This window comes from Geotrypetes seraphini, chromosome 6 (assembly GCF_902459505.1).
Source record: "Geotrypetes seraphini chromosome 6, aGeoSer1.1, whole genome shotgun sequence".
NCBI lineage: Eukaryota > Metazoa > Chordata > Amphibia > Gymnophiona > Dermophiidae > Geotrypetes > Geotrypetes seraphini.
The window spans coordinates 152,507,161-152,521,086 of record NC_047089.1 but is presented as its reverse complement, the minus strand read 5'-3'; the positions used below and the strand labels follow the sequence as shown (position 1 = coordinate 152,521,086).

The following is a 13,926-nucleotide window of genomic DNA, read 5'->3' as shown; positions in this document are numbered from 1 at the left end:
AAATGCACACTATTATTTATTGTTAAAACCATCCAAATACTTCTACAGGTCCAAAAGGCATTCCTGGATTTTAATCCAGTGGGGGGGGGGGGGGGGGGGGGGCGGGACAGTTAAACCAATATCTTCAAGCAGTGGGAATCATGATGTCTTTGACTCTACAGAGGAGATTGCAAATCTTTAAATTGTTTGGTGGATGAATAAGACAGAAGCACAAGCCAGACTTAGACTTGGCATCAATGTATTTAGTTATCAGCAGGGCTGTGGAGTCGGAGTCGAGGAATCAGAGGAAATTTCGGGTACCTGGAGTTGGAGTCGGAACATTTATCTACCGACTCCATTTTTGAACTTGGCATACCAATCACGAGCGATTCTTTCAGCTATAGCACCCACTATATACACAGCACAAATGTTGCGAGCAGCTTCTGCGGCCTTAGAACCTTGATTAAAAGCAAAAAGAAGGTGGTGTCAAAAATGCTCATTTCTCTCAACTTGACATTCCATTTTAACGATCTGAAAATTAACCAGTGCTGTGGAGTCTGAGTCGAGGAGTTGGAGGAAATTTCGGATACCTGGAGTCGGGAGTCGGAGTCTGAAGTACAAAAAACCGAGGAGTCGGAGTTGGAACATTTATCTACTCCACAGCCCTGGTTATCAATATGCATCATGTGGGTCTGAAATTTAGCATGAAAACAGATCGTAGTGGTGCACAGTATGCTACTACAATATAAACTAGGACTCATGTGGCAGTGTGCAAAGTGCTAATACCTAAGCCATCTTATAAGGCATGCTCTGGTCTTGATTTTATCTTGGGTATTCTCAAGAGATTGTAATACTTGGCCTAAACAACCTTACCATGGAGCTAACTTGGTATACTATGACAAAGGGTATGAAGATATGTTCAACCAATATTTCTTGGTATCTTCTTGTTTGAGTATTTCTGTAGCTCTTTCATGTCGAAATGAGATATATGTTTAGACCATTAAAACAAATTTATATTTTACCTTCCTCCCTTTTACAAAAGCATTGTGTGGTTTTTAGTGCTGGCCGCAGCGGTAACAGCTATGATGCTCATAATGTAAAAAATGTACAGTGGTGTGGAGAGTAGTGAAAGCTTTATTAGCCTGATAGTATCTTTGGTTAATTACTTCAGCTATCTGTTTTATAACTTATAGAAAAATATTTTTCATCAAATTTGTTCCCCCCTTTGCTTTTGTTCAGTGATCTTTTGAATGGTTTAGTTTGCTTGATGAACAGCAATGTCAGCAGTCCTGTTAATTTGGTAAGTGAAATATTTTTTTACCCTGGTGCATTTTCTATTTTGGCAGCATTCTTTATTAATACCTCTTATTGATATCTTATCTAGACTTAGACCAGCTTATCATCCTAAACTTCTACATAACATCTGTTCCGCCCACACTGATCATAGTACAGGATGGGTCATACAATAAGAAGAGCTAGTCTTTCTAAAAATTAGGTTTTAATTTGTAATTTACCTCATACTGAACTTAAAAAAAACCCCATAAAATTCAGTTGTTCAGCTAAATATAACATGCTTCCTAAACAGGATAGACTTAATAATAGACTGAAAAATACAGTAAAACCTTGGATTGTAAGTAACTTGGTTTGCAAGTGTTTTGCAAGACAAGCAAAACATTTTATTAAATTTTAACTTGATATACAAGCAAGGTCTTGCAATACAAGTTCATCCAGTATACACGCGTCACATCATCACAATTGAGCCAATGGTTCTTCTCTCTCTGACGCTCCAGGAGTGTAGTGACAGTTCTAAATGAGTGAGGTCTTGCAATACGAGTATGTATAGTATTTTGTATTAGTTTTTGGGTTGTGGAACAAATCGTCTGAGTTTCCGTTATTTCTTATGGGGAAATTTGCTTTGATACAGTACAGGGGTTTAAGAAAGGATTGGACAATTTCCTGCTGGAAAAGGGGATAGAGGGGTATAAATAGAGGATTACTGCACAGTTCCTGGACCTGTTGGGCCGCCGCGTGAGCGGACTGCTGGGCATGATGGACCTCAGGTCTGACCCAGCAGAGGCATTGCTTATGTTCTTATGATATATGAGTGCTTTGGATTACAAGCATTGTTCTGGAACGAATTATGCTCGCAAACCAAAGTTTTACTGTATTATAATTTGCCATCTTAGACACATGTGACAATAATACATTCCATAAGATGCCTGATGAGTAAAATGGTTGAAATAGCCCTGTTAGGTTTTATACCTTTGCAAAAGGGAATGCCATTTTAGCTTGCTTTGAGTTCCATATCTATAATAATTCTCTAAGGGCGCATGCGCACTTAGGAGGCTGTGGGTACCTGACATGTGCTTTGTCCGTCTGTGGCCGTATTCGGCGGCTTAAGCACATGCGTCACCGACTCTCCCCTCCCGCACCAACCGCTGTCGCTCCTGTTTGAAGCGGCCTGCTGAGGTTCGCGGCCGGCTGTAGCGAACCTCGCAGGCCGCTCTCCACATGGAGCACGTTCCCTCTGATGCGATCGCCCCTATATAGGAAAATGCAATTACAAGCAATCACAAACTTAAATAAATGTAGACAAAAATCAAACTTAAGCCTCAAGAGCCATATGCAGTTTAACACCAGAGAAAGAGAAACACCACGCTACACTTTAGAAAATAAAAAGAAAGTAGTGTAAACTTACAGTAAAACTGTATTTTCTGTTCACGAAATTAAAAATAATTCTACCTTTGTTGTCTGGATATTTTATTCATGTTTATCTCAATTTCTGCAGTCTGTCTTAGACTGCAGACCCTGGAAAGAAAATTATCTGCCTCTTCTCTCATTCCTGTCTTCACTTCCTCTCCTACATCCTTTCAGTTTTCCTCCATTTATTTTTCTGCATCTCTGTCTGCTTCTATTTCTCCAGTTGTTTGTTTTTTGTTGGGTTTTTTTGCTAAATCTTCTCTCCTCCCCCCCTTCCAGCATCTTCTCTTTCTCTCTTCCCCCTTTATTTTTACTCTTCTAACCAGTATCTACTGTCTTTAGCCCTCCATCCAGCATATCCTCTCCCCTTTTTCCTCCAACACCTCATCTCTCTCTCTCTCTCCCTCCCTCTCCACTTTCATCCAAGATCTCTCCCCATCACCTTTTACCCTTTGCTTCTTCCAATAGAGTCGCAGGTCAGGGGCTGGCCTGACATGCGAGGCAGGTAGCTGATTCCTCTCAGCGGCAGCCGCAGTGATCCTCCATGCTGTTTCCCAGCCACATGAGGAGTCAGCGGAGCATCCAGATTATGAGCAGCTCTGCCTTCTGTCCTGTTCGATCCCGCTATACCCGGCTGTCAATAACGAAGCCAGATGCCGCAGGTACCTTCCATCTTGCTAAATCAATATAGGCTCTACTGGTACCCCTCAAAATCAGGAAGCAACTTCAGAGGGGGGCGGGATCGAGACCGGCAGAGCCTTTAGCGATTTGGCAAGTGGGAAGGCCCCCACAGCATCTGGCTTCATTATTGCCAGCCGGTTTAGCAGGACTGAGACAGGACCGAAGGCAGAGCTGCTCACAATCCAGATGTGCTGCTGACTCCTCACTCTCCTCCTGGCGGCCGTCAAACAGCATGGAGGGCTGCCGCGGCCACCTCCAGGAGAAATTGGCTGCTGCCTTGCATGTCGGGCCTGCCCCTGACCCGCGACTCCATTCCTCAAAATCCAGTAGACTTAAATTTGGATATTTATTTCAACTACAGTAGTAGACTCAAATATAAGCTGAGACCCCTAATTTTTTGCCATTTTTTTGGTCCCAAAAATCTCAGTTTATATTAGAGTATACGGTATGCGGTAATGTACTATGGCGTGACCCTGTCAGAGTAGAGACAGCCAGAAATAGAGTCTTTTTCCTCTGTTGAGTCCCCACTAGGATTCCTGAGGCACTTACCTTCCCTGGGAAGCAGAACTCCACTTGCCTCCGAGCCCCTTGGGCCTGATTCTGCAGGCCGCTGAGGCTCTGGTAGAGACAATCGGAAAGACCCACTAAAACTGTATTGTACTTCAGTGGGGGCAGAAGGCTGCTTGTTCGTCAGGGGGTATGTCAGGGAGGAAATCATCGGTGGGGAGGGGGCTTTTTTCTTCTCTCTCTTTTTTATTTATTTATTTTTTTTAATGGGGCAGATATTGTGCTGTGTGTAACACACAGCATCTGTGCCGATTTTTTTTTATTATTATTATTTTTTTAAAGGCTTTTTACAATGTTTATTGTCATTATAGATCAAGTTCTGTATGGAGAGTTCATATATTATGGCAAGAAGAATTTGTAAGGTTTTATACTCTGTTCTTTTGAAAATCAATAAAAATTGTTGAACATTTAAAAAAAAAAAGGCTTGACATGTTAGAAATAATTTTGTATCGGTGGGACAGGTAAGCGACTGGTCTAGACCAGTCACTTTTTTTTTGGATCACTAAAAGCGATCACTTTTTTTTTTTTTTTTTTTTTTTTTTTTGTGCATTGGGAAGCCATGTTAGAGCATCAATCGCTCTACTAGTTTAAATGGCATTTCAATATTAATTAACTTATTTGCATGGCCGGATCAGAGAATGAACGATCTTGCAGAAAACCACATGGTGAGCTGTTTTCTGCATCGGGTCGGCAAATCTAATCATTGCTAAACCAATTTAAACCGGTTTAGCAACGATCGTTTGAGGATCACTGACTTTAGTGCATATAGGCCTGCATTGCCTAGTGTGAGATTCAAGCCTGTGCATAGTGCTGCTCTTAACTCCTTGCTTGATCCTTTGTGCAATCTTGTTTTCCACTTCATGTGATACATTTTTTTAATTTGTTTTATAACCGGTTATTTTTTTTTTCTCCCCCCCTCCCCCCCATAGGGGAATCCTGACGAGCATACCATTTTAGAATTTGCCAAGTTAATTAAAAAACTTGTAGGTAAGTATAAGTAGTTAATAATTGAGATTTACTGTGTATTTTGAATATACACCCACAACTCTTTAGCTTTTAAAAACATAATTAGTTTGAAACTAATTTTAAATGTTGGTCTTTTTGCTCCTGAATGGCAGTTTTATCAGATTTGTGAATTTGTCTATAGAATCTGTTCTTAAATGGTCATTAGATGAAGAACATCTAATGTTGTCCTGGTAGGTACCCATCTGGCACCAGTGATCATCAGACGGTATGACTTGATATAAAAGCTAGGGCAGACTCCAGCCACACCAAACGAACTGCCTATACATTTATGGGTGCTGTTCACTGTTAGGTTGTCTTTATTGCAAGTTAAAAATATCCTCTAATCTAAAATATAAATTCTGTCGTCATGTTCTTCCATGCTCTTGTATGTATTATCTGCCATACCGTGTACTGTCATGCATCATAATGCATTGCCATTCTCTGTTATGTACTGCCTTACTTTGCTTCGTGCCGTCAGTTAGTTACTGCAATACCAAACTCATAACGTCGCCACCCCATGCAGTATGAGGCCTTGTCCTGTCATATCCTATTAAGCATTGCCAAGCTTTTGAATACTATCATGCTCTCCTATGTATCGTCCTATCATGTCATACTTTGTTATGCTCTACATTACTATACCCTGTAATGCTTTATTATGTATGTAACCTTGTAACCCATTCTGAACTCTTATGGGAGGATGAGATATAAATCCAAATAAATCAATAAATAGTCTCATAGGTCATTGTTTTTCAAAATCATGGACTGTTTCAGATCTAATGAAGTGTATAGACAAATGCTGGTAACTGACAACTTCAGTATTAAAGGACATGTTTAAAATGATTGTTCAGAGACCTTTTAATTGCTTCACTAAGATTTAGTTGAAGAATTTACTAGTAAAGCCAATGAAAACCTTGAGAACCCATCAAAAATAGAGAAAAATTACTAAAATGCAAAGCTTCTCATAAAGTGGAATAAAGCGAATAAGTTTAACATTTTGAGTATTTTGTTTGTTTAAATATTTTGCCTATCGTTTGTGACTAACTCTTCCAAATATAACTTGGCTTATAATTTTTGGAAATGTTTCTTTAGCATTTTTAAATATTTTATTTATTTCACTCCATTTAGTAGTATTAAACACATACTGAAAACATATTTTGTCTCTCTCTTGTAACTGACAGTTATGTTTTGTTCACAGTAAATTGTGATGAGCTCTGCATGCAGGAAAACTACTTTTGTTTAGTCAGCCTACTCAAGTATAGGTTGATTTATACCCTTCTCCATAGATTTCATTCCCTACCACACCCCATCTTGCCCCATTTTAATCTCAAAAAGCTGAGTTGCTGACTACATACGATCGCTGCTCTTCCTGTAGCTAAGCCATGTAGGGAGGCTTCCTAAGTCTTCATAAAAATCAAACTCAAGCATTTTATTGTTACAAAATGACCTTTATCTGTATAAAAATGCTGTAAACTTAATAGAAGTGATTATTCCATGTGGTTCTGTTCATGTTTACATTTACAGGGAGTAAAAGTGAGATTCAGTTTCTATCAGAGGCTCAAGATGATCCACAAAAAAGGAAACCTGACATTAAAAAAGCCAAGTCATTACTTGGTTGGGAACCTGTGGTAAGTACAACAAAATGGAATTAAATATGAATTTTAACTAGGGCTGCACAGTGAATGCACTTAATGTGTTATCAATCGCGTGTTAAATTTAACACGATTAATGCATTATGCTCTGTTCCTTTTCCTTCATCTTTCTCTCCCCCCCCCCCCACCCCTTGTAGTCTAGCATCTGATTCTTCTTCCTTCTAGCATTTCCCTGCATTGCTGCAGCTGACTCCCCCCCTTCCCTTTCCAGGTCTACATTTGTACCTCTTCTCCTTGCACTCTCCTCTCTGCCCCTCAGAACTTGCGTTAAATGCTGCATGAAAACATAACTCTTCTCACCCAGCCTGAAGCTTCTCTATAGCATCAGAAACAGAAACTCTTGTTAGAAGAGGCAGGATGCTTCAGAGAGAGGCTACAGAACGGGTTAGCAGCAGCATGCTTTTACTGTAGCATTGAGGGCCACAAGGGGAAGAAAGGAGGAGAGTGAAAGGGAGCATGCAGAGAAGGGGCTGCTAGAGTGCAGGGAGAGATAAGAGGTGCTGGGAGAAAAAGGAAAAGAGGAGGGGGGATACAGGAGAAAGAGGGGAAAAAAGAGATATGAGATATGGGAGGGGGATATAGGAGAAAGAGGGGGAAAAAAAAGAGATAGGGTGGAGGTATAGATATTGGAAATAGGGAGATGGAAGATTCAAAGTGGTGCACATAGAAGGGAGGGAGGAAAGAGAAGGCAAAAATGGTAGTCATGGATGGAGGGGAAAGGGAAGGAGATGGGAGAAGATGGTACCCATGGAGGGGGAAGGGAAGATGATTTATAAAAATGAGTTCACCAGACAGCAAAGGTAAAAAATTAAAATTAACAAAAGTTATTTTAGTTTAGTAATTTAAATTTCTGTTTTGAGAATTTATATCTGCTGTCTTTATTTTGCACTATACAAGAGGAAATGTGAGAGGGTACTTTATGTGAATTATGCAATTAAAAATTTTAATCAGTGTGTAGTCTTAGGGCTCCTTTTATCAAGCCGCACTAGCGGGGTTAACGCGTGCGATGTTTCATCACGCGCTAACCCCCGTGCTGGCCAAAAACTACTGCCTGCTCAAGAGGAGGCGGTAGCGGCCTGCGGTTTAATAAAAGGATAAAGGCTTGATAAAAGGAGCCCTTAATTTTAAATCTAAAATATTTCAGCATTCAAATGTTTTATCTGTTTTCCATTGATTGCTTGTAAAACTGCACCTTTAGATTTGAAGTTTGGAAAAATATTTGCTATGTTGTAAGTAATGTACATTTTCCTAATAGGTAAAATAAGTAGTTCAATACATCTCATTCTCTGAAGTCCTCCTTTTCTACAAACCCTGTGATCACAGTGTAATTATCTAGTCTTACTATATCTTTACCTTGCATTCAGAAGAGAGCAATTGCATTATAAATCATGGCACAGTTTTGCAGGGTCATATTATTAAATATATTTCCATTGCAATAGGTGAAAAATTCTAGACCAGGGGTGTCAAAGTCCCTCCTCAAGGGCCGCAATCGTCGGGTTTTCAGGATTTCCCCAATGAATATGAATGATATCTATTTGCATGCACTGCTTTCATTGTATGCTAATAGATCTCATGCATATTCATTGGGGAAATCCTGAAAACCCGACTGGATTACGGCCCTTGAGGAGGGACTTTGACACCCCTGGTCTAGACAATAGGGTTATTTCCCTACAGCCGCGTGCTGCTGCAGAAGGAATCCACTCCAGATTTTTCACTCTGCCTCTGTTATATTTCACTGGGCTCTCTAGCTCCAACTTCAGTTCTTTCCTTATGCATGCATGCATGCATGCCTGCAGGAGTGTTCTGTTCACCCTATTTATTATTTTAATTCGATGTAATGTCATCCCCTTTTCTGGTAAATTAGTGCTTGGAGCGATTTTGAAGTTCTGCCTGCTTGAGAATTTACAGACCACGGTCTGTAGCTGACAGACTGATCCCTCTGGGTACCTGTTAGCCAGCCTGCATAGTTTCTTTGGAGCTCAGGGCCATCCCTGAGGTGGTCTTGCCTCCTGTTAATCAGAGGTCGAGCGTAGGCTGTTAGGTAGAGAATGACACGGTGGCTGTTACCCGCGGCTAGCCGCAGGTAACCCGCCGAAATGAGGAGGGAGAGTGCTCACTGTGGGCATGGGGACAAGGCCATCCACTGCCCCGTGGAGAGGTGAATGGTCTTGTCCTTGCAGTTAAGGGAGGGAACGCGTGCGGTTACCGATCGCACATGGCCCCCTCCCTCCTTTCTACCTACGCCGAATATATCTTCCTCCCTCCCCTTTACCTTCGCGGCGCGTTAGTTTCCAAAGTAACTTGTTGAAGCCAGCCAAGCCTGCCTACAGTCGCATGTGTCTGTGGGCGGAAACTTCTCCTCTAACGCAACTTCCTGTTTCCGGTTGCGTCAGAGAAGTTTTGGCAGCCACACACGACTTGATGAAAGCCGGCTCAGGCAGCTGGAAGACAAAAAAAAAGAAAATCGCTGAGGGGAAGGGAGGGAGGGGGGCTGCTGAAAGACATCTAGTAATCCTTGCACGCTTTACTGTGCAGATTTCACCACTTTTCTATAGCACCCAACTGTCCCTCCTAGTCCTATACATCTACTGTATTTCTACTTAGTGTTCAGGAAACCCTGTGGCCCCGGTATGCTTGTGGGGTGAGTGGAAAGAGGAAAGGAGGAGCAACATCAGTCCCTCCGCCAAACTTGCCACCAAATATGCAGAGAAGAAAAAACCACGAACCCTCCTTTCATATTGGACAATATTTCCCGCTCATCATACTGATTGGCTACTTTTAAATGACATTTGCCATAGAATGGATTTCAGTCTTTCTGTTGCATCTCTATCCTTTCGCTTAAAGCTGGGCTTTGCCCCACCCATAGACTTAGGTCATGTGATTTCACAAAAGCAGTGGAGAATGGGGAGAAGACGCTGAAGGGAAGAAGATGGGTGCCAGACCAATAGGGGGGGAAGGGTAGAGGGAGAGGTACAGTAACAGAGCATATGGAAGAGGCAGAGAGAAGGCAGATAGTGGATGGAAGGAATTGAATGAGGAGAAGATGAGGAAAGCAGAAACCAGACAACAAAAGTAGAAAAAAAAAATTCTATTTATTTTTGCTTTAGGATAAAGTAGTATATTAGTTGTGTTGATAAACAAAGCTCTGCCAGCTGAAGATCTTTATCTAGTTTGGTATCCAGAACTTTGAAATGACAATTGTATAGAATATTGTTTCTTTTTATACTCTAATATAAGTAGTTCTGTATAAAAGTATTTGTGGCTTGTGTGAATGGGGTCAGGGACCGAGCTCATGGGGGACAAATGTTTTCCCCATGTCATTCTCTAGTTCCAGGTCCCTTTGCTCTTATGGCATGACTCTTGAGCACGCAGTCTAAGGCTTAGAAGACCTTCCAATGTTGGTGCGTCCAGGACCAGGTGGTGCACTGACCTTGCTGATTCTTATCTGCCTTCAGGTTGGTCTGGATAAAGGCTTCTCTGTGGCTTATCTTTGAGTTCAGGTGACCGGGCGATGTCTCTTGTTTTTAGATCCCGGGAGCGTCAGTCCTTGTGGATGGCTCATCCTGATGTCAATGATTTTCTGAAGGGGGCTCTTTATGTCAGACCACCGGTTAAGCAGCCTTTCCCTTCCTGGAACCTTAACCTGGTGCCGTCTAACCTTATCAAGGCTTTCTTTTTGAGCCCCTTCGAGATGCTTCCCTCTTGGACTTGGACTTGGTTACCATTCCTTTGACATGACGTGTAGTGGAACTACAGGCTTTGTCTTACTAAGCCCATTTCTTCCATATTTCAGAGGATGGGGGTTTCCCTTCGGATGGTTCCTTCCTTCCTGCCGAAGGTGGTTTTGGTTTTCCATGTTATTAAAGAAGTGCATTTGCCTTCCTTTTAGTCTACAGGTTCCAGGACACAGGATCGCCTGTTGAAGAAACTGAATGTGTGCAGAGTTCTTCTGTGTTATCGGGAGATTACCAGTGAATTTCATCTCTCTGACTTATTTGTTTGTGCTGACTCATTCAGTTAAGCAGGGCGCTCCCACTTCCAAGGCCACAATTTCCAGATGTATCTGTAGGGCCATTTCGTCAGCCTACATTCTTTCAGGGGAAACAAGTCTCCTGTTTCCGTCAAGGTGCAATCTACCAGGAGTGTGGCTTCTTCATGGACCGAAGCTGGATCCATCTCTTCTGAGGAGATTTGCAGAGCGGTGATGTGGTCTCTTAACACATTTGCCAAGTTCTACAGAGTAGATGTGGTGGCAAGACAGGACTCCACTTTTGGGTCCTCAGTATTGAAGGTTTGCGCAGCAAGCCCACCCTAGCTTTTTGGGGGACTTCTTTTGTATGTCCCTACTGTCTAGAATGTCTCACCAATTGCATTGGAAAAAGAGATTATGTATTTACCCTTGTAAGCTCTTTTTCAGTAGATAGGTAAGATATTCTAGACTCCTGCCCAGTCCTTCCTGCACCTGTCTACTGTTTCAATCTGTTTTATGCTTCTCCAAGTTGAATCTTGGATGCCTGTCAGCCCTTTTCAATTTATTGGGGAGTAGTTTCTGAGCTCCTTTGAAGCCAGTGTTGGCGGTTAATGGTACTGTTTAGTTACTTTTGAGCAGAACAATTTGTTTAAGCCTGTTGCTACAGGTGCCTCTACTTCACGTGTATCAAGTGTCTCTACGTGCTTGGGTACTAACTGAGGGTGTAGCTAGAGAGCCCAGTGAAATACAACAGAGCCAGAGTGAAAAATCCAGAGTGGGATTCCTTCTGCAGCAGCACGCAGCTATAGGGAAATAACCCTACTGACTAGAATGTCTCATCTAGCTACTGGAAAAAAGCTATCCCCAGGGTAAGTACATAATCTCTCCCTTTTTTTTTTTTTTTTTTTTAAATATGATGACATTTAGGGTGGTATCCTCTGACATACCTCAGTGCTGGAGGGGTACCTTTTGTGAGACAGATTCTGCTACTGTTTTTTGGTTGCTAGGGGCTGATGCCTTATTTGACAGATATATCACCTAAACAGTAACTGCACCAAACACTAAATCCAATTCTATTATTTCTAATATGTCCCCTCTGAAATTCTTAACAAACAGTATGTTATATTGTAATTCGCTGCATTTTAAGATTCTGCATGCTGTAATTTCACTGACTATCTGCATATTGTAACTTGCTGATTGTCCAGCTCTCTTCAATGTGAACTGCCTAGAAGTCGCACGATTATGGCGGTATAGAAGAATAAAGTTGTTATTATTATTATTATTATAATACTCAAAAGGCAGCTGCCTGCCTACCTTGGGCCTGAAATGGTGGCCTAGACCCAGCCCAACCCTTTTGGATAATGTTTGAAAGTTATTCTGGATTTGCTTCTTTGATGCTTATATATTTTCCTATTATTTTTATACCTTTCATTTCATAACACTACATTTATGGCTCCTTTTACGAAGGTGCGCTAGCGTTTTTAGCGCACGCACCAGATTAGCGTGCGTTAGTCGAAAAACTACCGCCTGCTCAAAAGGAGGCAGTAGTGGCTAGCATGCGCAGCATTTTAGCACACACCATTCCGCACGTTAAGGCCCTAACGCGCCTTCGTAAAAGGAGCCCTTAGTTAAAAATTGAGGTGGATTAGCATGAATTAACTTATTTTTGTCCACTATCTAGCATAGCTATAAATACCCTTTAATCTGTTTCTGCATTTGTGTATTTCACTTTTTCTGTGTGTCTAAGTGGCATGTATTTATAATGAGGACCATGTTTAATTTAAATTTTATGGAGCATATTTTATTCACCAGTAAATCAGAATTTGCCTGTCTGAATCTAGATTTTCTTGTAAACAACATTCTGATGTGCAACTGTATAAATTTATTAGGCCTTTATGGTACAGATCCATATGCAGAACTAATTTGTCTCTTCTCTCTGTCCCCCCTACCCTTTATTAAAAAAAATAAAATACACAGGTCCCATTAGAAGAAGGCTTAAATAATACCATTGACTACTTCCGTAAAGAACTCGAGTACCAGGCAAATAATCAATACATTCCAAAACCAAAGCCTGCAAGAATAAAAAAAGGAAGATCAAGACTTAATTGAACATTCCACTCAGCATGATGGGACACCTATTTAATATTTTTCAGGATGGTTTTTTTTTTTTTTTTTTTCTTTCTTTCTTTAAATAAAAAAGGAAAACTTAAACAGGTGTCATGAAGAACAAACTGGATTGTCATCCTGAAGCTTGCTTTAAAGAAATGGTTGTGCCTAAAAAAATAAGAAAAAACTGCAATCCTTGCCTTGCACTTTTTAAATCTGTCTTTTTATGTATACTAGAGTAGCAACATCAAATTTTTTCTATTGTGTTGTGAAGGTTTTTTTGTTGTTTTTTGCGACTGTCCATGGACAGTTAATATACTGGTTTCTTTTTGAAGCTGAAGATGCATATTTGGGATGGAAATTGCCAATTTATTTATGAAAATGGGTACTTTAATAAATGTGAGATGTTATATATATATATATATATATATATATATATGTATATATGTATATATATATATGTATATATGTATATATATATATGTATGTATGTATGTATATATATATATATATGTATATATATATATATGTATGTATGTATGTATATATATATATATGTGTGTGTGTGTATATATACTTTTAAAAAGCTTGAAGCATTGTCAGGAGGATGCTGGTATTTTCTAGTGGATTTACCCCCTCCTTTACAAAGCTTAGCGTTTTTAACGCCAGCTGCAGCGGTAACAGCTCGGACACTCAGGAATTCTATTCTATTACTGTGGCGATCAGCACTAAAAATGCTAGCGTGACTTTGTAAAGAAGGAGGTTAATTATTTGAGAATGAAAATTCCTATTGAAAAGCGTTTACACTTTAATTTGGTGGCTTTTTTAAGGTTGGATTTAGTTGCTAATTTGGTGAGGTTTTTTTAAGGTTGGATTTAGTTGCAAATTTGAATTAGAAGTATTTTTCATTGGTTGTCACAGATAAGGATATTTTGATTCACTACTGTATTATGTGTATTCCAGGGAAAAGATTAATGTATTATTGGTTGCCAGTGGTTGACTATACTATTTTAATAAAATATTGAAATGTCTTATATAAAAGTTTTGTTTTTGTTTGTTTTTTGGGTTTGCATTTTGTGTTGTGTGTAGTTCCACTCTGCTCATAGAATTTTAAAAAAAGATGGCCTGGACCTCCAGTATTAAACTCTGCAGTGCTACATGATCTGTGATTATTTTCTTATATCGTACTACTGGTTATATTTACTGTGATGACTTGTTCTGTCTGCCCATCCGTACCAACAACTAAGTTCTACAATCCCTCCGAACTCA

At 40.3% G+C, this 13,926-nt stretch overlaps 1 protein-coding gene across 8 annotated transcripts in view; it reads left to right on the top strand.

Annotated features, from left to right (window-relative positions):
• UXS1 (UDP-glucuronate decarboxylase 1) overlaps positions 1 to 13,692 on the top strand; it is a 153,052-nt gene extending 139,360 nt beyond the window's left edge. For 7 of the 8 annotated variants that reach the window (XM_033948082.1, XM_033948084.1, XM_033948088.1 and 4 more), the window contains exons 12-15: positions 1,219 to 1,279; positions 4,857 to 4,914; positions 6,454 to 6,557; positions 12,529 to 12,660. In XM_033948082.1, the coding sequence (XP_033803973.1) occupies positions 1,219 to 1,279; positions 4,857 to 4,914; positions 6,454 to 6,557; positions 12,529 to 12,660 (355 nt within the window). Of the gene's footprint in view, positions 1 to 1,218; positions 1,280 to 4,856; positions 4,915 to 6,453; positions 6,558 to 12,528 lie in introns of all 8 variants that reach the window. The other variant, XM_033948081.1, reaches the window with a different exon arrangement.
• Positions 13,693 to 13,926: the final 234 nt, after the last annotated feature.